Genomic DNA, 27,573 nt, shown 5'->3' with positions numbered 1-27,573 from the left:
CCTCACCCCTAAATCTACAGTAGTAATGTATGTAATAGTTGTTAGCTATTATGAATCCTCAGGGGAAGGAAGAAGGATTCATTAGGAGAAGGAAGGAATTTTACAAGACAAAGCAGGTAAGACAACACAGGAATGAACTGATATATAGGAAAACAATAGTGAATGTATTTCAGCTATCCCAAAGGAATAAGCTTACACACACATAACAAACAGACCTTTTTTATCTCTGTAATGATATCTGGGAAGTTAAATACCCGTTATTACCAGAAACACATTATTTAAGCTACACTGCAATTTAGAAACCTAAAAAAAAAGAAAGAAAAAGTATGCATTTGAAAAATGTAATTGAACTTCATTGATTGTATTTAAGGCAATCACCACCTCTTTAAAAAATCTGAGTGGAGACAAAAAGGGACATCTGTAAAAATATGACATCACAAACCACTATAATTGAAGTGGAAAAAAACATTTCATTCTAACCTGTACTAGTTGTAGCTTAAAGCAAACAAAAAAACTGTGAACCAAATTTGCTCAAATGTGCATACAGCATAAACATTTTTTTCATGATTGGAAACTAATCTGAAGGTTCTGAAATTTAAAATTGGACCTGTCTGAACTATCTGATTTTTTTTTAAATGGGACACTTTTTGTCTCCTAGGGGAGGGAGGAAACAAACCTTTTCCTGAAGTAATATATAAGGAAGTTTTTTAGTAGAGCTGACTGAAAATTTGAAAATTTCAAAATAATGTACATTTTCAGTAAAACTATAAAAATTTAAAAATTTTGAGAAATGTAGGAAGTAGTGAAGATAAGGGATTTTAAATCCTTTACTAGGCCATTCATCTGTTCACTGGATGCCCTCCCTATGGAGTACCTGCACTGGACATCCACCCCACACTTACAAATTAAGTTGTGACATATAGCCTACCACCTTTTCTTCTTATCAGAAAAGGTCCTTCCTGACACCCACTGTGGGGAAGGCAAAAAACCTCACTCCACAGAGGCCAATCTGGTGGTTAAGGAAAAATTCCTTCCCAGCCCCTCTAAAAAGGAGTGACTAGCACAATGCCCACAGCAGGTCCTAACCCAACCTGATATTAGCCACCTCTCAGGGAAGGGAGGGGGGCTTCCGCCTTGCCTGCTGCGTGGAAAAGGGGCTTCCAACGCCATGGGCTTGCACCTTTATGCCTTCCGACTTCAGATTCCTAGGGGGTGAGTTAGCGCCACAAATCTGACCACTGCTCACCTTTTGCAGCAGTTTGACCCCCTTTCCCCCCTCCGCCATAAAGCACTGCTGCCTTCCTTCGGCAAAGTTCCCCCCACTTCAGGTGTGGTGCGGTCATTCTCACTCTTTTTGGGAGGTCATTATCACACATCTTATTCTAATCACATTTACATATGTTTACCTTTTGGGAGGATCATACAAAACTGCTTTTGTTGCGAGGGAAATCTTTGCAGTTCATTTTAAAGTAGCAGATTAACGGAACACAACGTTACTCTAGATAATAAGTTAAGAGCAAGAAATTTATTTCCTTTAAAAAGAAATGAATTATAATTGATAATGTAAGCCTGGGGAGGAGGGGCTGATCAACATTTCAGATGATGATTAGCTGTGTGGGTTATGACCTAACTAAGACAAAAACAAGCTGACGAACAGGAAGCATGTGCAAAAATGTGTCATGTATGTTTTCAGTATCTTAAAGACATTTGTTTTTGTCTTGCATATGAAAATGTTTCTGTACATAAGGCAAAACTCTCACAGACTTGCTCTCAGTAGCGTCTACAGGAGTAGGATCTTAATATTAATTAAGCTTATGAAGTTCCTCAACATAAGGGGCATGCATCAAAAGCCACTATAGAAAGAGCGCCAAATGGCTTATCTCCAAACATTTATAACATCAAATTTTCTATTGCAGCTCTTTGAATGTTTTCTGAAAAGTCAACTATGCTGGAAATATTGATTGTTAACTAGTGGTAGCAATTTGAAAAGATAGACACACAGATCTTACGCCATCATTTGGAAATAGTTGTGTTTTTGATACACAAGCTAGACAGTCAACATAATGCTGATAAGTTTTGGCATATCTAGACCATTTTCAAAACAAACTGCTGTAAAATGTAGACAAATTATTTTTCCTCCATGAAGTCAAGTCAAATATATGAAGCCTTATGTGGCAAGCACTCAGGCACCTGGAGATGTTTAATCACAACTTGGAAGATAAGAAACTGGAGAGAAGCTTGCATGGCATGTTCCATTCATCTTCATACGATATAATTACTTGGATGCAGGTTTAACTTCAGGATTTTGGAGAGTGTCAGAATTATGATTCTTTGGTGCTCTACTCAAAGCTTAAGGGAGGCACAGGTGTCACTGGACTTAAGAAGCAGTGGCAAAGACTGTGAATAAGAAATGTGGTGACATTTCTCTTGACTACAACATGGCCAGAATTTCATTCATGATTATTATGGAGTATTATTTGCAAATTTCTAGCCAAAGGAAAATGTTTATATTTTTGAAGGTTATCTTCACAACAAAGGGGCTAGAAATGTATTTGTAAACACAAATGAAAGAAAATGAGTAAAGGAGTGATTTGAAGGTCTGAAAAATTGGCTGTGGCTGTGGACTTCACTGATTGTTTGGCATCATTAAAATTAGCAGTGCTCTGTTGTAAAGTAATTAGAAAAGCTCCTCTATCATTTAATTTGTTAGAATTAGAACAATAATGTGTGGCTTACCTGTACCTTGATATTCTAGTTTTAGGGCATGTTTGCGGGAAATATCCAAGTACATTATATAATTAGATTTATACGTACACTCATTCTACAGTTGGTAAAGAAAGGGAATACATTGTTTTGCCCCTTTTTGCCATTTTCACTTGGAAATTAGATTTTTTTTATGTCCAGATTAGCTATAACACACACACACACACACACACACACACACACACACACACACACACACACACACACACAAATGTATATAGCCACTCTGTAAATTCCAGAAAATTCAAATTATCAACAAAAAATAGGGTGGGAAAAATTATTTTTGGTGGAAATTTTCTTCTGTTTATTTACCAGCTCTTGTGTGTATGTGCATGTCTATATTGTATATCTATAAATTACAATGTATTGAAAACATTTGCTTGCATGCACACATGCGCACGCACACACATACAGAGCACGTGTAACATAGGACTCTATAGCAACATCTTCACTCCAGGTATTTTAAGAACATATTGGGTTTAATCCCAGCAAATCAAACAAAAATGTTATGTCTTGAAAAAAAGTGTAAACTGACTAACAGTTTATTAGGCAACTGTCACACTCAATTATTATATACAGGGGTATCAATATTTTCAGGTCGCAACTGACCAAACACATGGGTTATTCAGGTCATCCCAAATGAGTGCTGATAAAATTGTTATGCCACACCACACTATATATTTGGTATATATCATGTTACAACAAACTATTTTACAAGTATTTTTTAAATTATTTGGCTTTTGGAATTTTCTTTTGTAGCCCTCTGGATGTAAAGCCATGTGCTTTAGTTACCATGAGTCCAGTCTACAGGGCTCAGAGGGAGCCATGCTGCCACGCTTAAAAGTTCTACACCTCTATTGTCTGATATCTCAGAACTTTATGGAGCAAGAAGCAAGGAAAATTCTCTCATTTCTAAAGGTAATGTTTCCTGCTTCTAGCCCTCCAGGAACCTGAGATAATGGAGGAGTGAATGGTCAGAGGGTGGGTCAGAAACAATGTTACCCGGAAAAATAGCTTTTCTGTAGTTTCCCCCAGTGGAGACTGAAGGCAGCTGTGGCTGTGAAGTCACTGGCAGTTAAGGAGCTGAAGTCCATTTTGGGGTCAGAGCCAGTGTGGGAGTAGAGGGCCTTTGTGTGGAGGGACTCTGGACCCATCAGGTTTGTGAATAGGCCCCTCCATATTTACTGGGAGAGAGGAAGGTAAAGCATACTCCTTCTGCCTCCATTCTGACTGCATGTTGCAAGGTAATCTCCTTGAAGAAATCCTTATGGATATATCAGTGAAAAAAGTCACATCCAGTGACTTTTCAAGGCAGACGGCAGGAACTGAGCAGAGACTGAGGATAATCTGGCCCTTTGTGTTTCAATATAACAGGTAACCTTAATCAGGGCTGGCTCCAGGCACCAGCGCAGCAAGCAGGTGCTTGGGGTGGCCAAGGGGAAGGGGCGGCACGTCGGGCTGTTCGGCGGCAATTCAGCGGCGGGTCCCTCTTGGAGGGAAGCACCTGCTGCTGAATTCCCGCCGAAGAAGAAAGCGGCGCAGTGCAGCTGCCGCTGGAATGCCGCTGATCGCAATTGCGATCGTGGCTTTTTTTTTCCCCCCCGCCGCTTGGGGCGGCAAAAACCCTGGAGCCAGTCCTGACCTTAATGCTGCATTAATGCAGTTGTTTGTCCTGTTTCAGAGGCTGATTTCAGGATAATATATTTAAAACTGGAAAGTAAGAAATAAAGGAAATAAAGGAGAAATAAAATAAAGAGTTAAAAAAATAACTTTTCAGCCTACTCTCGCTCTAGCCTGGGGACTCTCACTCAGGAACCTGCTTCCAGTTTTTTTCTGTCCATTTAAAGAATTCTGTGTGAGCCAACAAAAAAACGTGCAGCAGTGCCCAAAAAAATGTCTGGCAACTTTAAGCTTCTGGGTAAATTTAACCTTTATAGCACAGGGTTGTTTTTTTACCCCCTCCCATTTAATATAATATAACTTTGGACCAAGGACCGTCTTTTTGTTCTGTGTTTGTACATCACTTAGCACAATGGGGTCTGCTGGATTTACAACTTACATGCCCCTAGGCACAGCATCTTTAGTGCCCCCCGGCGTACAGCTGACCTTCGTGTTTTCTGTAAAAAATGAAACTTTAACCCACTTTTAACTTTTAGGCGCCTCTAGAATGCCGCCGCCCCTAGGCACGCGCCTACTGTGCCTAATTGGAAATATGGCCCTGACTGGAACACCTAGATGTTACAATAATACAAATAATAAATAATAATAATACACATGCAGAATATGTCTACATGGAATATTGCAGTGTGAGTGCACATTAAGGTCCTCCTGAGAATCAGTACTTTCCACTACTGAAAATCCAAGAATCATAGAATTGTAGGACTGGAAGGGACCTTGAGAGGTCATCTATTCCAGTTCCCTGCACTCATGGCAGGACTAAATATTATCTAGAACACCTGACAGGTGTTTGTCTACCCTGCTCATAAAAATCTCCAATGATGGACATTCCACAACCTCCCCAGGCAATTTATTCCAGTGTTTAACTACCCTGACAGTTAGGAAGTTTTTCCTAATGTCCAATCTAAACTGCCTTTGCTTCAATTTAAGCCCACTGCTTCTTGTCCTTTCCTCAGAGGTTAAGGAGAACAATTTTCTCCCTCCTCCTTGTAACAACCTTTTTTGTACTTGAAAAAAAGACAGTTACCTTTTCAATAACTGTGTTGCTCATGTCCATTCAGCTTAGGTGTGTGCTCGCCATATGCACCAGTGCCGGAAGTTTTTCCCTCAGCAGTATCCGTAGAGGACTGGCTCCAGAGCCCCCTGGAGTGGTGCGCACATGCTGTGGTATACAGGGCACAGCCAGTTCTCCCCACCCTCAGTTCCTTCTTGCTGGAAACTCTGACAGTGTGGAAGGAGGGTGGGTTGTGGAATGAATATGAGCAACACATCTCAAAGAACACCAGTTACAGAAAAATAATTCTTTTCTTCTTCGAATGATTGCTCATGTCCATTCAACTTAGGTGACTCCCAAGCAGTACCCTTCAGAGGTCCCTGGAGCAGTACCGCAGTCTCAGGGATGCCGCATGCCAGGACCAGACTCCTGCTGGGGGGCGTGTGCCTCCAATGGTCTGGGCCCGGTGGCCGGCGAGCTGCGCCTCAAGCCTCTCTGCCCGTGTGCAAGGTCAGGGACCAAATGGGGCTGTGCTGTGTCTGCCTATTGCGGTCAGATGTGTGGTGCCTACAGGAGGGCGAGCGCTGGCAGGACTTCCCCCACGACAGGGAAGGGTGTCACTGAGGTGGGGACCGGTGTGGATGAAGACTTGCCCGGCATGGGACCTAGCTCACACCCAATCTTATCCTTTCCCTTGCAGGAGGTTGGAGACTGGCCTCATCCTGCTTTCTTGGGCTTCTTCGTCAGAGCCACGGATGGGGACGGGTGCCGGCTGGGGGGCGCTGGTTACTGAGGTCACGGTACTCGGCACCAAGTCAGAGCATTGCTCCAGTGCCGGGGTGAGGGCTGGCTCCATAAGGAAAGCTCTTAAACGCTGCTTCTTAGTCCTTGGCTTGAAGGACTTGCAAATTTTGCACTTCTCACTACTATGTCCTTTGCCCATGCAACGCAGACAACTGCTGTGTGGATCACTAATGGGCATGGGCCTCTTGCAGCGATCACAGAGCTTAAATCCTGGGGATCGGGGCATGCCCTGTCCTGAGACAAAGTCCCATATGGGACCTACAAATTCTCCAACTATAGCTATGGGATTTATAAACACTAATAGAAAACTATATACAATATAATACAGGAGATAACTAGCGAACGAGGAGCTACAGCACTAGCTGAAGCAGCAACAGTTCCAGAACCATCACTGGTGGCAAGAAGGAACTGAGGGTGGGGCGAGCACACACACCTAAGTTGAATAGACATGAGCAATCACTTGAAGAAGTACTATTATCATGTCCCCTCTCAGGCCTGGTCCACACTAACCCCCCACTTCGAACTAAGATATGCAACTTCAGCTACGTGAATAACGTAGCTGAAGTCGAAGTACCTTAGTTTGAACTTACCGCAGGTCCAGACGCGGCAGGCAGGCTCCCCCGTCGATGCCGCGTACTCCTCTCGCCGAGCAGGAGTACCGGCATCGACGGCGAGCACTTCTGGGATCGAGCCAGGATTGATTTATCACGTCTAGACAAGACGCGATAAATCGATCCCAGAAGATCGATTGCTTACCGCTGGTAAGTGTTGGATGACAGGTTCTTAGATGATGCAAGTAGCCTGATGTGCCTTAAACAAGCAGAGTGTGTGCACACTGTTCTTACATGAATTAAAGATGGCATTGTGAGAATCACAGCCCCAGACAGAAAACCCCACATGGCTGACTTGACCTTTATTCTGATGTCATTTGGAATATCACTATGCACTGTAGAGATAAGTCACCTTCTGATCACTTCTGTAAAAGGCCACAGGCTAAGATGCGAACTTTCTCAAATTGCATTCATATCAAACTCCTAGATAATGCTAATGGGGCAGAGGGTTTACTTTTTATTTTATTTTATTTGGTTTTCAGGTGTTCTTCTGTGATGTGTGAATGGCAAATTTAGGATGAAAGATGTGGGGTCAATACTGGGCTTTTCTGTTTATGGTGCTTTTATTATCACTGTCCATTTTTATGACAGATCTCGTAATCTGATTCAGCAAGGAGGATCGCCTCAGGCTCGGCATCAAGAATAACTCCCAATACAGATTTAGTAGTAGTGTAAACAAAACAAAAACAAAACACTCATCTTTATAAGGTAGTAAAAAATGGTTTAGCTGAAAATTTAGCAGAGTGTTGTTATTGCTGAATGCCCCCAAAAGCACAGGGGCATGTGTGATATAGCAGATATTAAATGGAACTTTTTAGGCCCCTGAAAGTGGTGATGTAATAGAATACTGCATGGTTCAGTTCTAGTAATTGATTGTGCATTTGTTTTAAAACTCATCTTGTTTTCCTAGGCTCTTGATGTTTGTGGGCCAGATTTTGCCATCCTTACTCATGTTGAATAGACTCTACTCTACAAGTAGCCCCAAATATTTCAATAGCACTGCACAGGAATAAAGTATTGTTCAGTGTGAATAAGGATGAAAGAATCTGACCGCATTGTAAGAGGCCTCTGCCTCAACCCTTCTATACTGCACAGTCTCTACACTATTCACATGGCCATGCCATTCTCCATTCCTCCTCAATACAGCCTCCCTTCATCTAAAGTAAAACCTGCTTCCACTTTATTTCTCTCATCTCTGTGCTTAATGACCTTGGAGTATAGTTATTCCACTTTAATACTTAGGGCAAGATCCTGACCCCCACTCTAGGTCATTCTATGCTGTTCTGGTGGTGTGACGGGGCTGGAAATCAGACATAAACAGACAGTCAGTGATTTGTCCAGCAAAGGAGTAGCCTCAGGTGATAAGACACTAGTATATCCAGCTCTACACCATTTAAACCATACTCTCCTCCTTGTGCTAGTTCAGATCTGAGAGCCTCTCTGTGCAAGTAGGCGTGGTACTCTCCAAACCCTCCTCACCTACCTACTTGGCAGGGAGAGTAGCGAATGTGCATCCCCTGCTTCCCCTCTTCCCTCACATCCAGACCCATGGTCCAGGGCTGTGCATACAAGGGATATGTGTCTTATTCCAAACTCTGGTGGCTCTGATTTGCTTAGTTGGTGAAACAGTTTCTCAAAATCCCTTTGGCTCCAAAGGGCAACATTTCTACTGTAACTAAAATCTAAAAAGATGTGGTTCCATCTGAATATTGTATTATGGGTTTCAACATTTCCAGAATGAATTTCTCCTATCCCATTTTTTGGCAGAACGTCATCTTCCATTTGATTATTCTAGTAGATTGTCACTTGGGGTTGGGTAACAGAAATATACTGTAACTATCAGTCATTCTGACTTTAGCCACCTTATAGAACAGAAACTACTGAATAAAGAATCGTTGTTCTAAAAAAAAACCCACAGTATATTTAAAAAAGCTGTTGTGTCCAGACAAAATATCTTTTCTAAACAGAGATGTCAGCAGTCAGCTCACATTTAAAAAACATAATCTTCTGACTCAAAGAATCAATTTAAACGGTCTTATAAAATGATTAATAATATTATGTAAATAGGCTTGGTGTTAGACTTCAAGGGGGAAATCACTGTATTAATGTTCACATTAAGATAAAATAGGACCTTGAGTATAGTAAAGTATAAGTATTTGTGTGCTTAGGTCATCACATGTTGTAGGTACACAACCTGTTTCAGTTAAAACATCCCTGTTCTTCAAGCTATTTTGGAACTATCTGGGCTTTAAATATAAATAAATTGTATAAGCTGTGGAACAGTACAGTTGGTGACACATCACATTGTAAAAAAGTGTTTTGAACATTGAAAAACTAAAATTATTTTGAGTTGAACTAGCAAAATGTTGATTTTAAATAAGCGGGGTTCTTCAATAAAATGTTACAATTTTTGCTTGAAATAATGTGGCATAATGTACAATGGACCACCGACGTTATTGCATGGGACTGTGTTGGACCCTTCAGCATGTTAATAAACAAAAACACTGATTGCAAAGAAAAATTAAATATTTGTAATTAGAAAATGAAGTGCAGTATGAGCAAACTGTGTTTACGCAATAGAAAAACTGAGGTAAAGTGACTGCATATGCACATATGGGGCTGGCTTCCGGACATACACATTGTACCTGCCAGCATCAAGTAGTGCCCTGGTGAGGAAGGTATATTCACTCCTGGGGGAAGTTAAGGAAAACACTTTTATTTCAGTGCTCCATACAAAGAGCCAGCTTTAGCTTTCTGTTAAATAAGAGTCCCTTTGCGAAAGCCGTAGCAGAAATACTCTGTGCTAATATATCCCCCTGCTGCACTGCCCATACCTAGCCTGTGCTGCCTCACAGTTTTGAGGTAGCATTTCCCCACTCTGCTGGTGAAAGGTACTTCACAGTGCTTTCCACCACCACGGTCTCCCCCAGGCAAAACTTCTACTGGCAAGGCCCTTAACACTAGTTTATGGAAGAAGAGGGTATAGAACAGTCCTGCAATTAGCCCAGCATGTTTACTATATGCTTCACTGTGCCATCTATAACATCCATTAAATCGTCATGTTGCAATGAGGGAGTTTTGCTAGTTAATCATTATTATTGCCATTTCAGTGTTCAAGATTTGTTATACCTCCAGAGACGCCACTAAAAGTGTTAGTCTGAGTCAAGTGGGATGGAGTACTAACGAGAATATTTGTAGAGAAAATATTGACAATTCTGAAGGACATAATGATGGAAGCTCAGCATGGCAAACCATAGGTTGCTTGGATAAATTCAGGGCTAAAAAGAAGCTATATTGGAAATAGAAAGTCAAGAGGTATCTAGTCAGGATTACATGTCCTGCATGGGAGAAGGAAGAGAAGCAGAGACAGTAGAAAATATTGCTTACTAATGGGGACAGAGCTATAAGCTACATCAAGGATAAGACAAATCCAAAATGAAATGTCTGCTAAGCAGTCAGGAAATCAGTGAGAGTGATGGAAGATGGCAGAACTAATGCATTTAGCACCCCTATTTAATAACAGCAAAGACAACATTACGAGGCTCAACAATGTAAGAATAAATCGACAACTTAAAAAGAGATAGAACTTAGCAAAAAGTTACTTGAAGAACCTGCAAGTCTAATGGCAAGCAGACCTACACCCCAGAATTCTGGGGGATATGTGGGTACTGAGATAATAATCATCAGCTAATACCTATATAAGCTGTGGAGACCTTGAGGTCCCAGAAGATGCAAGTGTTTCAACCTGGTACCATTATTGTTTCCACCCTTAAAACTTCACATCCATCCTTTGCAAAGTAATGAAGCAAACAGGGAACAAAATTATAATAATGTAGAAGCAAAAACATCATGGGGCTAAACATGGGTTAAGAACAAATTCTGCCAGACCAATTTCATAGTCTATTTTGATATGATTGCAAAATTAGTAGATGAAGGGAATGCAGTAGACATTATGTCTGGATTTCAGAAAAGCACTTGATACAGTATCACAGGGGAGGGGAGCCAACACAAGATGTCTTGGACAGAAATACAATTAAAATGGATCAAAAACTGGCTATCTAACCGTATACAGAGAGTAATCGTAATTGGTAGTCCGTCTAGTTGGGGAGAGATTTCCAGTGGGGTCCAGGGATCGGAATTCGGTCCCATTTTGTTTAATATCTTTATAAAAGACCTGGAAGACAAAGTAGAGAATAGGGAATGGTGGTCAAACCTAGAGGCGGCATAGAAAAATGCAAAAGCATTTTAGGAACTATAAGGACAAACTAATAAAAATGAGATTTTTCACTAAAATAAAAGAAAGATTATACATTTGTGACAAAATAATTCTAAATGTCCATACAAAATGGAAAGAAAGGTTTATTGACCTCTAATGCTATTCTTAGCCAGATAAAGGAGTTCACGGTTAGAAAATAAAATCCAATATAATATTAGTTTGGGGTGTATAAGTCATATTCTCTCTTCAAGGTGCAGAGGAGCAATACTCCTGCTTTATTCATCCTTACTACATCAGCACTTGCAAGACTGTGTATCATTTTGGGCACTTCAGTATGAAAAGGATAATAAATTGAAGATACTACCAAGATGACAAAGGTAGGAGGAAACATCACACGGTATGACTGGGAACATTAAATATATATCTATATAGGCTGGAAAAGAGCGGTCAAAAAAGAATGTGTTAACTATCTGCAAATGACTTGAGTGTCCGCAATAAAGGGAAGCGGGAACTGTTGAATTCAGCACAGGAAGGCAAACTTGGAAGTAATAGTATGAAATTGCTTACAAGAAAAACAATGAGACTTGACATGAGGAGAAAGGTTGTTAAAAGAGTTAAAACATGGAATAAATTGCCGAGGTCAGCTGATGAAGCTTCAACTTTCAAATATAGGCAGGTGAGCACAAAACACCTGAGAAATACAAAAGGGAAATTCCTGCATACTGCAGGAAGGTGGGGTTTGATCATCTATATGGTCTTTCCAAGCTGAAGTGGCTATGAAGTAAAATAGAGTTTTTCATATAGGATTTGTTTTTAACTAGTCAATGGTTACATATTTCCAGATAATCTGTTGTGAAATTTTCCTTGCTCTTGTGTACTTTTTAACTCTCCTTGATTTTATTATTGAAACTACACACTGCAAAACACAAAATAAACAAAAAGGATATAGGACCAAAAAAAAAAAAAGAAAGAAAGAAAAGAAAGACAGACAGACATTGAGTTTCTGTCCTACCTGAATTCTGAAAGATAAATAGATGCAAGGCATTTCACATGAATATAGTATGAAAATATTACATTAGAACACACTGTCATATGGACAAGCTCATAGGAGGTCCTGGATGAGGGCTGGTGGGGTTCAGTCCAATGTCATACACCAGAAGCTAATACTCTGACTCTCAGAACCCCCAACCTCCACACAGATCACAAGGGATTCACAGGAGGCCCTGGACATAAAAGACAAGTCCCTGTGCCTTTCTACTGATTCTGGAACTCTCTACTCCTGGACATCAAGGAGCAAGTGGAGCCAGGCTGCTAATATTTCTGCCTGCCCTGGAACAGCTGCCTGGAAGGGAGCAGAACCCTGCAGCACACTGGGATCCCACAGATCCTGCAGGATGTGCTGCCATAATAGCAGAAGTAGGTACAATATATTTTCTTGCGGGTGGGTTTGGGTGGCCAGAAAAAAAAAAAAGACTGATAATTTGCAGGAAAACACTTTAAAACTTTTAATACTTAAATTTAAGTGAGGGATAGAAAGAGATTTGATGTCTATTATAACCAGAGTTCAAGTATTTTACATGGTTTAAGCAAGATTTGTTTTATTCTTTTAGTGGTAAAATTTCTGTCTATATAAAAACTGACTGTGGGTTTTTTTGTTTTTAGTAGCATAGGCGAATCCATCTCTCTGGTGAGATTTGTGGGATCTAAGGTTTTTGTGGCTGGGAGCAGGATAAAAATGCAAGAAACAATACAGGAGTGGTTGGGAGTGGTTACTGCAGGGCGGGATGGGAGTGGGATTAAAAAAATAGTCCCACGCAGGACTCTACAGGGGAGTTCAACTGTGCAAGCGGGAGATGTGTTCATTTTTTCCACTGATTCCTCCTGGGAGGACTCAAGGATGGAGGTGATGATGAATATTCCCTCTAGGGGTAGAGAAGTTGTAGCAAGAAAAATGTAAACCTCTGCTGGTTTCTGTGTTAAACCTTGAGGAAATATATTCCAGATTTATTGGACCAATGGGTAGTTTTACAAAATATAAATCTACCAACCTGGTGAATTGCAACATTTCCAGTGATTATGGATCCTCTTTCTAGCCCACTTCTCTATGATGTTTGTAGTAGTACAGCTGTATGACAATTTAAAGTTTATGGGCCAGATTTTCAATAAGGATCCAGAACTTTTGTGCTGCTCCAGAGATGTAAGAGAGATTCTGGCTGTAACTGGGCAACTGAAAATTCCCTTGGCAAGGGCAAAAGCTCAGCTAGGGAAAGCTGGCCAGCCAGCTCCTGCATCAATTGCCCCCTCCCTGCCCAGTATAGGGGTGCATTTTTGGAGGGAAGAGGCAGGGTGGAGCTCTGCTCCGCTTCACTCCACTCCATTGACTCCCACCTGGCATAAACTAGAGCAGGCCCCAGGGCTGGCTCCAGGCCCCAGCCCACCAAGCACGTGCTTGGGGCAGCACCTGGAGGGGGCGGCGCGGCGCTCCGACCCGAAAGCGGGGCCGCGACTGGGCTCACCGCCCTCCCCACGGCGCTCCAGCCGGTCGGGGAGAGCGGAGCCACAGTGGGCTCGCCACCCTCCCCCGGCACTCCAGCCGGTCAGGGAGAGCGGAGCCATGGCGGGCTCGCCGCCCTCCCCCCGGCGCTCCGGCCGCCGGGGAGACGGAGCCCCGGCCGGGCTCTCCGCCCTCCTCCCGGCGCTCCAGCCGCCCGGGAGAGTGGAGCCTGGGCCGGGCTCTCCGCCCTCCTCCCGGCGCTCTGGCCGCCCAGGAGAGTGGAGCCTGGGCCGGGCTCTCCGCCCTCCTCCCGGCGCTCTGGCCGCCGGGGAGAGCGGAGCCCTGGCTGGGCTCTCCGCCCTCCTCCTGGCGCTCTGGCCGCCGGGGAGAGCGGAGCCCTGGCTGGGCTCGGTGCCCTCCCCTGCCGCGCTCCCTGCCGGCCCTAGTCTGCTTCAACTCCGGGCCAGCAAAAAAAGGTCAGAATCAGGAAGCTTTAACTGACTCCCTGACACCTCCCATTTCCGGCACAGGAAAGAATTTGACCCTCACTGAAGTTATTTAACTCATTGAGATGCAGGATTAAAACTGAGAATCTCTGACTATGATCCATATCAATGTGCTTGTTAGTGCCTGAATTTTAAGATTAACAGGATGAGCCAAATGGGCGCAGTTTGTCACTGGATGATGTTATTGGTCACGCCATTATGTGACTGTCTGTGTGTGGGGATAATTATACAGAGGATAGCACAAGGGAACCTGTGAGCTGCAAAGATATACAGTGCAAACTGCACCCGGTAGCTCGGATGACATCATAGTAATTATGTGCCTGAATCTTTTCATTGATTTCAGTAGGTTTTGAATTAGGCCATCTGAGAGCAAAATTGGTTTGGATGGTGATGATAGAACCCTAAGATGTGTAACTTTATTCACAATTCTCTGTGTTGTGTTCAGTATATATTTTGATTTTCCTAAGATTCCAACAAGAAAAAAAGTGTTTTATTGTAAGTTTACACAAAATACCCTGTTGGGTTTTTGAGGGGCATGGTTCTGTTTGTTAAAGGAAAACCAGTTTAAAAAAAAACAAGTGAAATAAAATCTTGTGATTTTTTAAAATTGGTTTTAATTGAATTTGATTATGAACAGTGGAATGATGAAGGGTGAATGGGATGAGTTGTAAGAGTGTAACATCAAAGGTAAATACCAATTCTCATGCATTTGCCTTAATTCATTTGCATACTACAATCCCATTACATAAAAGCAGTTGTCTTATGGTTTTCTCATATTACAAAAAATAAAATTAAAATTAAAAAAACAGCTAGTATATGAAATCTGAGCCATGAAATATAATCCTCCAATTGAAAACATTCAGTAAAGAATGTTTTTTTAGGTGCCAGCTGATAGTGGAATATTAGCGCCTGCTGTTAAAAATAGATGCCCCCTTTCCATTCCCCTACACCCACACTTAATATCTGCCTATATTTTTATGCTGATGTACTAAGTATTCCGCCCCCAGAGCTGTGTGAAACTTCTCCATTTCCATCCATGCAAACTTTTTCCTCTAGTTTTGAATTTGCACCCTTTGAGTTTCATGTTGAGTGACACAAGTGAAAAATCCCCCAAATTAAAAAAAAACAGAACAGCTGAAATTTGTACATTTCATCTGGCCTCTGATTGAAAATTAGAGCTCTGAGAGAAATCACAATTTTTATTTTGTTTTGTGGATTTACACACTTTTTTGCCATTTTGTGCTTGGCATGATTTGGTGCTTGCCCCCCCAATTTTGCTTTATGTGAAATTTTACTGAAACTGCTACTTTGAATAATGGCCTCATTTTCATTACACAAAAGGAATGTATGCACTTGAAAAAAGCATGTATCTTAGCAACTTTCCCCTCCCCAAATGGGCCCATTTTCAGATTCATAACTGAATGCATAAAAAAACTAACACCATAATTCTGACCCGTTTTGCATTTTGCCAAGAATATTTGAGACACTTGTAGCTGATAACATGCAAAACCACCAAGTTTCTATAGTTTCCTTAAAAAAGAAAACCCACATCACATCACTTCAGTTCCTCTGAAACGTTTTAGGAATCTGGTTCAAGTTTGGGGTTTGTTACCAAGGTTTCATGCAGTTCTTTCTAACACATGAGCTTATAGCCATCATTTTGGATTTGCTCATTAAGGCCTCTAAGGAACAGGTTAATCTTTGTGGTTTATTTTGAAGCTTTCCTACCTCCATTTTAAGTGAGAACGCATCTGTGAGCTCAGCCTATTCCGAGTATGTGCTTTAAAGGCAGGGGCAGCTCTATGTATTTTGCTGCCCCAAGCACGGGACTCAGGCGGCTTTCGGCGGCGTGCCTGCGGGAGGTCCGGCTGGTAATGCGGATTCGGCGGCATGCCTGCGGGAGGTCCGCCGGTCCCGCGGCTTCGGTGTACCCACTGCCGAATTGCCGCTGAAGCTGCAGGACCGGCGGACCTCCCGCAGGCATGCCGCCGAAGGCTCCCTGACTGCCGCCCCCTGTGGCTTGCCGCCCCAGGCACGCGCTTGGAGCGCTAGTGCCTGGAGCCGCCCCTGTTTAAAAGAACATTCTAACAATCATAGTTCCAGCTAGAGGGCAGCATGCATTGCTGAGATAGCTAAGTTTAATGCTTTGCAGAGCTAAGATATGCTTCTAGGAATCTGACTTGATATGTTCTACACAAGAAATGATACTTTTAAGCTCTGTTTGGAAGAAGTGAATCGGCTGTGGTCGCTATGAATGGCTAAAACATATTCCCAACTTCAAATTTACCTTATTGACATCCATTCGCAACTTCTCATTGTTGGCACTGGCAGCTTTTTCTGCCGCTTTCTTTTGACGTTGGGGTCCCCTGCCAAAGAAGATGTAGTTGACCAATGCATATTCCAGCAGGGCCATGAAAACGAAGACAAAGCATCCCATCAGATACATGTCAATGGCTTTCACATAGGGAATTTTGGGAAGAGTCTCTCGAAGATGTGTATTGATGGTTGTCATAGTGAGCACAGTTGTGATTCCTGGAAAAAGGAAGACAGTTCCATTGATTATATTCATGTTAATCTTCTATCATTATAACTCAATCTTTAACTGCCAGCACTGCAGGGACATTAGGAAGGTATTTTTGGTCTTTGTTAAAAAAGCGTGGTGTTAGTGCAACTTATTACAGTTGTAATTGTCTCAAGACAAATACACAGTAATCTCGTCTCATGCAAATATGCTTTCTTAATGGGAACTGTAGACTCTCCAAGCTACCTGGATTATCAGCTGCCAGCATAGACACCCTACGTCTTGCCTTACTGCTTTCCTCTAGAATGTTCTTGCTGCCTGTCTTTAGATTTGAATTCCTGGGAAGAAATCCTGGCCCCACTGAAGTCAGTGGCAAAATCCCCATTGTATTCAATGGTACCATGATGTCACACACTCCTCCATACAGGCTCCAGTTCTGATTTCCATGGATGGAGGAAGTATCAGCAGGAGTGGGCTTGATTTGTGTTAATTTTTGGCAAGCACCATTCACATTTATATTTGCAATGTGTGCTCAGATACCATTACGAGGGGCATAATATAAACAAACCCTGAAAGGATAATTAATAAGATACATTAATATAAAGAGCAGCGTTCTCGGCATTATAAGGAGAAGTGTTTTGCTTGTGGAATTTAAGGTAACACTATGGAGAGGACGCCCTCTACCTGGCAAGGGAGACTGGTTAGTCAAATGCACAGCCTGACACAATTGTATCTACTTCACACCTGAAAGGAAAAGCACTGTATATTCTATACTACAGTATTGTAGGTTTGCTCTGGACTGCCATGAGCAGAAACAAATAAAATACATGCTATTTTTAGACTAAAAACAAGTGCAATAAAAAAACCTGATTGTCTCAATCAGGCTAATTCCAATTACAATGATTACATAAGTTAGCTAATTCAGACATGAAATCACTTTCAATTTTTATTTAAATTGTGATGATTTAAATGCTGAATCAGATAATACAAAGCTTAACAAGCTAGGCAAAGAAACCCAACAGAGATTTTTTTTTCAAATCATGCATTATACGTTACACCAGAAGCAAGAAAATATATTCTACTAATACACAATGCATGATAGGAGTAAAAATGCCTACCTAAAGCAACTCTTGCAGCTGAAGCATCATAATTAATCCAGAATGAAACCCAGGAGAGGATAGTGATCAGAATGGAAGGCATGTAGGTCTGCAGAATGAAGTAGCCAATGTTTCTCTTAAGTTTAAAGCTGAGAGACAGCCTTGGGTAGGCACCTAAAAAGGGAATATTTAGGCATGGCTGTGATTTACTTTAGTATACCCTTAAAATTCTTTGCATCATTTCAGTTTTACACTCTGTTTCCTATGTTACAGATTTAGCATACACACAATTGCCTTTGCTTGGGGACAACCAACTGCAGATTTTATAATGAAGTCTGTATTCAACAGTATTTTGTACTAAAGGTGTTGAGTCAGTAATACATAGATTCACAGCTGCTGATAATTAAAATCTCCTATAATCAGCTGTCAAAATACATTTCAGAGTGCCAAACTGTGCAAAGGCTTCAGTCTTACATGACTATTGAATACCAAGTTAGGTGTCAAGCAATCTTCCCTATCTGAAGTGCCATACATGGTCACCAGGTGCTAAGGAGTATTGCAGGAGTGCGACTTAGGCAGGGTGATAGTGACCCTGGTGCACAAGGCCCTCACCAACCTATGCACACGGAAATTCCACTATTTTGAAGATTTCAGAGCACACATTCTTTGTATAAGTCTCTCCCATAGAGCTGAACTTCACCCAGAATGAGCAAGTGAATGGGACTTTCCTGAACTTGGTTACAGACAGCAGCCGTGTCAGGTACTTAGGAAACAACCGTCAAATGAACAGTACGGGTTTGATTCTGCTACTTCTCACATTGGCGTCACTACACTGTCTTAAATGGAGTTACCTCTGATTTACACTAATATAAGAACAGATCTAGGTGCCGTGTCCCAAATGGATCAAGCACCCAAGATTTAAGTCCCTCAGATAATAAAGAAAGCCTCCTCCTTGGGGAGAAGTGAAGCCATAAAAGAAATGTAGCGATCAAAATGGAAGGTTGGAGTCCAAATAGTATTGACACTGGTTTTATTTCAATAGCTCCAGCTGGAGTGACACTCAGTTCTCCTAAGCGGTGAGCACATCTCTGTTAGCACAGTCCAGTGTCTTGAAGTTAGAAAAGGGAAATGCTAATGGGACAAATCCACAAGGGCTCTAAGAACCATAAAAACCCAACCCACATGGAGAAAATATTAACAGGCTTTTTTTTAATGCATATGTTGCCAATTCTGCTTCCCCTCTTTGGGCTAGATACAGTCTTCCCGACCCTGCCGAAAATCATTTCTTTGTCAACCAAGGGAGAATTACAAAATCCTGTTGAACCAGGATTAGAAGCTTGTACAGCAGAAGGTGAACTAATTTGCATAAGACCTCCATAGCTTGGCTCCATCAACCAAAATACAGAGAAGAGAGACAGAAAGGTTTTCCTGTGGGCTAGGTTATGTCTGGAAGAATTTAGCTCGCTGAGGTACACAATCAATTTCTTCAGCTTTCATGGGCTAACTTACTGCAGAAGCCAGACAATATAGTTTATTGGAGCGAGCCGTAATACTAGAGATTAATGTTTCCTAATTAGAATGAAAGGTCATGAGGGCCAAACACACAGCAATTCTCTGTGTCAATTCATCAGTGATGTTGTATGTACTATACTGTGAACATTCCATCAGAATATCTCATTTGAAAATTCAGAATTGTTTCTCTAAGCTACTCCTGTTACATTTTCATTCAGCTCAAGGACTGCACCCTTGCAACTAATCTATTTCTAAAATCATTTTCAGTGAGCAAATACACTTCCCCTTAAACTCCCCTTCTACAAACCTGTAGAGAAAACAACATTCTTGGTGACAAGCCGGAAGTCTACAATGGAGAATTGTGGCAGTTCAATCTTTGTCACTCCTGTGACTGCATTATCTCCCCCACGCCAGTAAAATTCAATGTCATCTGTTGTATAGCCATCTATAAAACAGGAGCAAAGGGTTATGGCTCTGATATCATGCAAGGCTGTAATGAACAGTTCAGTACATTCATTCAGGAACTTGGAGTAATGTTAATTGTATTTCCTAAAATAAAAATATGAATAATGTAACAGATGTGTACACATAGTCACCAATAATGTACACTCTAGTTATAAAGATGATTATGTAAAATGGCAATTTTAAATATATATATATATATATATATAATTTATTGATTCAGTCAGTTTACTTTAATAAAATAAACTGATAAAAAGAAATTAGATTATACAAGTACTCAGTACAGGTGGAGTCCAGTATACAGTGTCTTACAGATTTATTTAATCTCAACCATCAGAAAATAGCATGTAATGTGCAATATAATCAGTCTATTGTTGAATATGGAACTTCAGATTCTATATTAAAAACCTATTTTATTTGTTTTTAATTAAAAAGTAAATTCACCCTTTTATTGCCCAGAAATTAGAAGTCAAACAAAAATAGACACAATTAGTGTAGACACCATAAATAAATGTGTAAGCCCCACCCATTTTGGCTATACAGCAGCACATAAATTGTCCCTAAAGCTGTGCACATATGACATCTGCCCTCTTGGCCAACACAGGGATTGACTAGGGATCCCCAGAACTGAAAGCAGGAGTCTCTACAGCATGAGCTAAAGAAAGAGGCAGGCTCTGTAGCTCCTGGGTGTAACTGACTCACATCCTCTGTGGACTGGGCACAGAGGGGGGCACATAACACACACTGACAGCAAGAGTATATAAACTAGGGCTGTCAAGCGATTAAAAGAATTAATCACAATTAATTGCACGATTAAAAAAATTAATAGGAATTAATTGCACTGTTAAACAATAATAAAATACCATTTATTTAAATATTTTTGGATGTTTTCTATATTTTCAAATATATTAATTTCAATTACAACCCAGAATACAAAGTGCACAGTGCTCATTTTATATTTATTTTTGATAACAAATATTTGCACTGTAAAAAACAAAATAGTATATTTAAATTCACCTAATACAAGCACTGTAGTGCAATCTCTTTATAATGAAAGTTGAACTTACAAATATAGAATTATATACAAAAAATAACTGCATTCAAAAATAAAACAATGTAAAACTTTAGAACCTATAAGTCCACTCATTCCTACTTCAGCCAATCGCTCAGACAAACAAATTTGGTTAATATTTGCAGGAGGTAATGCTACCCACGTCTTGTTTACAATGTCACCTGAAAGTGAGAATAGGCGTTTGCATGGCACTGTTCTAGCCGGCATCACAAGATATTTATGTGCCAAATGCGCTAAAGAGTCGTATGTCCCTTCATCTTCAACCACCATTCCAGAAGACATGCATCTATGCTGATGAAGGGTTCTGCTCGATAATGATCCAAAGCAGAGCAGACTGACACATGTTCATCTTCATCATCAGAGTCAGATGCCACCAGCAGAAGGTTGATTTTCTTTTTCGGTGGTTCAGGTTCTGTAGTTTTCACATCTGAGTGTTGCTCTTTTAAGAACTTTGAAAGCATGCTTCACACCTCGTCCCTCTCAGATTTTGGAAGGCACTTCAGATTTTTAAACCTTGGGTCAAGTGCTGTATCTATCCTTAAAAATCTCACATTGGTACCTTCTTTGCATTTTGTCAAATCTGCTGTGAAAGTGTTCTTAAAATAAACATGTGCTGGGTCATCATCCGAGACTGCTATAACATGAAATATATGGCAGAATGCAGGTAAAATAGAACAGGACACATACAATTCTCCCCCAAGGAGTTCAGTCACAAATTTAATTAATGCATTATTTTTTAACGAGCATCATCAGCATGGAAGCATGTCCTCTGGAATAGTGGCCAAAGTAAGAAGGGACATATGAATGTTTAGCACATCTGGCACATAAATACTTTGCAATGCCGGCTACAAAAGTGCCAGACGAACGCCTGTTCTCACTTTCAGGTGACTTTGTAAATAAGAAGCATTCATCAGTATCTCCCGTAAATGTAAACAAATTTGTTTGTCTTAGCAATTGGCTGAACAAGAAGTAGGACTTGTAGGCTCTAAAATTTTACATTGTTTTGTTTTTGAGTGCAATTATGTAACAAAAAAAACTACATTTGTAAGTTAGACTTTCAGGATAAAGAGATTGCACTACAGTACTTGTTTGAGGTGAATTGAAAAATACTATTTTGTTTATCATTTTTCAGTGCAAATATTTGTAATAAAAAATAATAATATAAAGTGTTCACTGTACACTTTTGTATTCTGCACTGTAATAGAAATAAATATATTTGAAAATGTAGAAAAACATCCAAAATATTTATTAAATTTCAGTTGGGTTCTATTGTTTAACAGTGCAATTAATCGTGATTAATTTTTTTAATTGCGGTTAATTTTTTTTTAGTTAATCACGTGAGTTAACTGCAATTAATCAACAGCCCTAGTATAAACTACTAACATTAATGAAGGAGGTGCAAAAGCAAGTAAATAAACTAGTCACAATGGCTTGTAATGTACTAAAAACTCACGAAAATAAATATTAACTATAAAGGACAATTGTGATAAAATTTCTGTCCCTATCTGTAGTCTTCGAGGGTAACTGCGTAAGAAAGCTTGATGTGCAGTTGAGCATGATTGTAAAATTTTACAATAGGTTAAAAATAAAACCTTTTACATTGCTTGATCATACTTGATTTCAAGGATAATGGACATTTATAGCAAACTGGCAAAACAGTGCACACTTCACAACTACCTGAAAACGTATTAAACAGTCTCCAAATCTCTTAATTTCTGATCAGCCAAGTGTAGAATAGTAGCACTGAAAAGGTAAGGACATGTACAGTGCTTCATCAATTTATGAAGATGAGAACTCAAGAATCCTTCAGAACATTAGAATGGCTGGGTTCAAAAGCCTGCTCAACATACAGAATTAGTTTTAAAGCAGGCTCATAGTGTGTATTTTTCTATAGCACCCTGTTTTTGTCAGTTTCAGCTTTCTCTGAAAGTGACTGCTTTCCTTCTATATTTTAGGGTACTAATTGGAAGTCTAACACTCTTTGAGGAAGCAGACAAAGAAAATATAACAACAACAGGAGATGTGAAAAGTAAATCAGAACGCATGAAAATTTTCTCCTGCTGTAAGTGGGATATTTTCTCACTTTGGGCTCTATCCCATGAGGTGCAGAGCACCATCAATTAATCAGCATGCAGGATTAAGCCCCAATACATGGGGCCAAAACTCTGCATGCTATAAAATCTTGTTTTACTCAATGTGGAGGGGTTTCATGGTTTGTTAGGTTAGGGCAGAATGTGGCCCAATGTGTTTTCAATTAATTTGTTATCTTTTATTCATAGTATTCATGTAACTGGCCTGATTCATTCTAGTGTAATTGCTTTTGTTTTATTCCCTTTTGAAAACTCCGTGCACAACAATTTGTTAAAGTCATCCGTGAAAACAGACAAATAAGTTTTCTATTTATTGTGGACGAGTGCCATTCCAGGGTGTCCCATTGTGACCTAAAGCAGCCCTGCAGGCACCCTGCCCTCAATAGTCTCTCAGTTCTTTGTAATGGCTCACTCTGTAATGGGATAGAGCACTTGAACAAGATTCTCCCTGTGTGGGGTCTTATTTAGTCTTAACCTCCCCGCCCCCCCAAAAAAATCCAAAACAAACTCTGAGGCCCTCAGCCCACAGCCCTTCATCTTGGGATCTGTGTAGCTTCATTCAGGTGTCTCCTCCAGGGAGCAGAAATCCCACAGTCTGCCTTCTGTCTGTGCTGTTCCCACGTGGGAACCCCAATTAACAAATGCTAAGGAAGTCGGAGAAATCAGGATATTTAGAGATGTCTTGCCACAACATTTCCTTAATCTTAGCCACAATTAAAAACATTACATATCAGTCAATGATTGAATAGATTGTCAGCAACTGACATTGACAAAAAACCTGGTCAGAAAATGGAGAAAAAATGTGCACATTTTTGTGAAATTCTGTTTTTCCTCAGAAATTTGACTGGTTTTGGTTGGCAAACGCCACTGGTAAAGGACCCAATACTTCTCCACTAGGAAGAGTAAGGATCCATAGCTTAAGATTCAGCAGGACATTCTCCCCAACATACCCAGAACCTCCATAAGTGACATGGGCTTGAGTTCAAGCAGAGAGGATCCAAAAATTGATCGCTCATTTATTTCAGGACATGATTTTTCTCCTTTGTTTCACTTACAGACCTTTTCCCCCTGTCACATGTAGGTTTGCCAGAGGAGCCAAGTGTAGTTTGGATGGACAACCTTTACACCAAATGGATTGTCCCTTTCTCTGCCTGTGAACTAGGCAATGCCATCAATAGGATTAAAGTTGGCAAAGTTCAGCTCTGGCAAGCATCCACAGTGATTTTTATAGAACAGAGTCCTCATGGAAGGTCATGGTGTTTGATATTTATAAATACAGTAGATGTCTAATAGTCTAAAATAATGCAAGTCTGGGAAAGAACCAAGATCACTGCAATCTGTCGAAAGAAGCCTGATCACGTGTGGTCCAGGAAGCATCAAGCATGATTGAAGAATGAGTTATACTGATGCTCCGGAAGTGCTACAGTTGCCACAATAACCAATGATCAACATGCTTTTTGATCTTCAAGATCCACCTGCTGCTAGTCGTTTATATATTTGGAAACTAGAACCATTAGTATACTACAGAAAATTATCTTCATAGAAAGCTACATAGTGGACTTTAAGGTTTCAGAGCATTAATCAACAGTGTATTGTATTTAGCACACAGAGATATTTTCCTATGGATAGCAAAGCTTCTGTACAACTTCCATAGTTCAGATTGGGTTGAAATTCTTCTACTATATTGGCTAGATGATTAAAAAAACAAATTACATACTTACTCCAGAGACGGGAATTATTTTGTTCTGTAGGGGAAATAAAGCATTTCACAGCTTAATTATGCTTTCCTGAAAACTGCCTAATTACACAAGAACCCCCTCTCAATCCCTCATTTTTTCAATGAACCCTATTCTCTTTTCTCCGCAGCCTGGAAATATCTAAAGGTAGATATGGAAGAATGTGCAATACTTTAAATGTTTCTTTCCAACAGAGACGGCCTGAAACTCATGGGCTGGAGTTGCTGGGCATGTTTAAGGAACACATAGGCAAGACATACATTTTTCCCTTTGCCACATCTGGCTCTGTAACCGATACCATTGTAATTTCTGAATTAATGGACTGTAACTTATGTGGAAAATTCAACTGATAACCACTTACAGGGTTTTCCACTCCCTTTATATTCATCACTCCACTATGTTACTCATGGTAAATGTGCATCGCACATTGTTAGGGTTAGTCCTTTGGTCCTCCAGCATCTTCTGCATGTTACTGTACTCAATGTATTCCACATAAGTTTGTACGAAAACTGTTTTTTGGGGGGGGAGGGGAAATCTATCTAAAGCCGACTCCGCTTATAACCAAATCTGTTGTAATTTTCCCCACCGCCATCTAGAAAGAAGACTTTCTTTTCATGCTATGCAGCAGCTACTCCAGAATGAAGAGCAAATGAAGATCTGCCTACCAAAGAAACTGATGACAAAAGTGGGACACTGATTACTAACAAGATGTTTCTACTCTGTGCAGAATCCTTGATTTCAAGTGCTATGAGGAAATGAGAGAATAAAGCACATTCTCTCTCTCTCGTTCGCTCTCAAAAAAGGGGGAGATTAGGGTAAGGGGTGCATGGATGGACTTTGTTAAAGATAGATTTAGAGGACCGACTACTATGTTTTCTTCTTCCATGTTTCAATGGAAACAATTGTCTACACATTTATCCTGAACAAAAATCCCTTATTCTATGTACTCAGGTCTCTGATCATACTTCAATGCCTAAAAGTGGTTTTACCAAAGATGCCTGGAAATTCTGCAATAGATCAGGTCATCATGATGCCCTTTTCCTTCCCTATTCATGGTTTCTTTTCCAGGAAAGAGGTGAACATTTTAATGAGATATAATGTTTTCTGGTCTACCGCCATCTCTGTTAAATCTTTAGAATCTAAATTTTTGTTTTCGAAGGTAAAAAAATAAAAATGCAGCAACAAACACGCCAGCACAGATCAGTAAAGAGAGGCAGTTGTATGCTATGAAAAAAAAAATGTAAAAACAGTGTCCTTTGAGAGGTTATGCAAAAGGATTCTACATGATTTATTGTGCAGTTTACTTTTATTTATAGGAAAATTGCTAGGAAAACATCTGCTCACACCATATTCCAAATTAACATTTATTTAATTTCAACATTAAGCTCAGGATTCTAGGAGATCTTCTTGAGCCCTCTAGGAAGAAATCAACAGCATGTTTTGATGTCAGGGTTAATTACTGTACTTTAGAACTATAAAAAGAATAGGAAAAGAAAACAAAAAATAAATTAGCAAAACAAGTTTATTAGTGTCTATAAACTGCATGGTGTGTACACATTAAAACATCAGGATAAATATTTTTTCATTTGGGAAAATAGATTGAAGAAAGTGTTTTAAAAACCTAAGCCAAACTTTTATGAAACAACTTATTACAAGTCCTTTTCTGAATCTTTCCTAATGGATATTTAATTACACGTCTCCCACTCAAACTTGGGTTCACCCAACAAATGGCTGTTGATTTCTCTGCCAACACTTTCTGAAGCATTCCAACTTTCCCTTTAGTTTCTTCAAGAAAGAGTGTCAGTTAAACAACCCCTGTGTTCTCAATGGGAGTTGCCAGGTGCTGAGCAATTCTGGAAATCTGGCTTCTTCATTTAGGTACCGTGAGGGGAGTTGAGCTCTTTTGAAAATCTTGCCACAAGAATCTAAGCAAAAGATTCCAAAACATTCAGTTTCGCTGTGGTAAAGCTGTGCACAACCTCCTGCTATTTAAGGCACTAGAGAACATTTACGCGACAGAGAAGTTAAAATGGTGTTAAATGAAAAAGCTGTTAATATTCATCAGTAACAGAAGAAAGAATTTTAGGAAATGTATACAAGTATTCAGAACCCCATTAAAACATTTCTTTCCCCGGTTTATGTAGAATGAATAGTCCCATTGATTTTGTTGCATGGAGGAGGAGAGAGGAATATTATGGGGGGAATTGCAAATGAATGCCATTGTGTACTGCTAAAATACGTACAGGTAATCTGAGACAAACCTAATACCTACAAAACATCAGCCATTAAAATGAACTGATGCATTCATTTTCCCGGTGGATGTTTTGCCAGTAATAGTTATAGGTCCAATTACCTGTGAACATAATATACAATGTCAGCAGGTATTTAGGCTTCAAGACATCTCTATTTGCTAGTTAAATGATTTAATGCCCAGGCAATTTTAAAGAGTAATAGCAGCCTGGAAAAAAAATCAACTTATAACAATGATAAAGAAAACATAAAAAGAATGAGTAATAGATCAATATTTCTAAATGATCAGAACACTTATGGATCCTGCACACCGAGCATGTAAAGCACACCAAGACTAATACTTCATCCTTCATTTTGTACAAGAAGATTCCTAGCAGAAGACACTGTCTATTTGATTTAAAATGTAATATGATTGTAAGAGAATTATTGTTCTACTGTATATTAGCCTCTATCTAAGTATGTTACCAGGAATGACTGATTGCTTTCTCCCCCCCTAAATCATCTATATATCATCAGAAGCACGATTCACTTCACATTTAGAAAGTTTCATTTCTCGTTCCTGTCATTTGTCACACATCAAGAGTCAACCAAATCAATACATTGTTCCTGCAAATATAGGATCTGATTCTGAGAGGAGCTAAGCATTCTTAACTCCCAGTAACTTGGAGAGCAGTTTATGCTGTCTTAATACCTCATATGAAAGGGACAATGGACTATGGAGTATTTTGAAAGAAGAAAACAACACACACACAAACTACAGAAAAAGAG

General features: G+C 40.1%; 1 protein-coding gene and 1 long non-coding RNA gene across 4 annotated transcripts in view; one reads left to right on the top strand and one right to left on the bottom strand.

Annotated features, from left to right (window-relative positions):
• GABRB2 (gamma-aminobutyric acid type A receptor subunit beta2) overlaps positions 1–27,573 on the bottom strand; it is a 271,600-nt gene that overhangs the window by 7,702 nt on the left and 236,325 nt on the right. For 2 of the 3 annotated variants that reach the window (XM_005297989.5, XM_005297987.5), the window contains exons 8-11: positions 19,503–19,640; positions 17,705–17,857; positions 16,353–16,597; positions 10,913–11,023 (exon numbers count right to left, since the gene is read on the bottom strand). In XM_005297989.5, coding sequence (XP_005298046.1) covers positions 10,913–11,023; positions 16,353–16,597; positions 17,705–17,857; positions 19,503–19,640 — 647 coding nt within the window. The remainder of the gene's footprint in view (positions 1–10,912; positions 11,024–16,352; positions 16,598–17,704; positions 17,858–19,502; positions 19,641–27,573) is intronic. The other variant, XM_005297991.5, reaches the window with a different exon arrangement.
• On the top strand, positions 3,523–25,370 carry LOC135973164 (uncharacterized). Its single transcript, XR_010589867.1, has 3 exons — positions 3,523–3,681; positions 11,317–11,442; positions 25,152–25,370. It is a non-coding gene; the product is annotated as an uncharacterized LOC135973164 (long non-coding RNA).

This window comes from Chrysemys picta, chromosome 8, assembly GCF_011386835.1.
Source record: "Chrysemys picta bellii isolate R12L10 chromosome 8, ASM1138683v2, whole genome shotgun sequence".
Classification (NCBI taxonomy): domain Eukaryota; kingdom Metazoa; phylum Chordata; order Testudines; family Emydidae; genus Chrysemys; species Chrysemys picta.
Note: the sequence above shows the minus strand (reverse complement) of the source record. Positions and strands in the feature narration are given on the sequence as shown.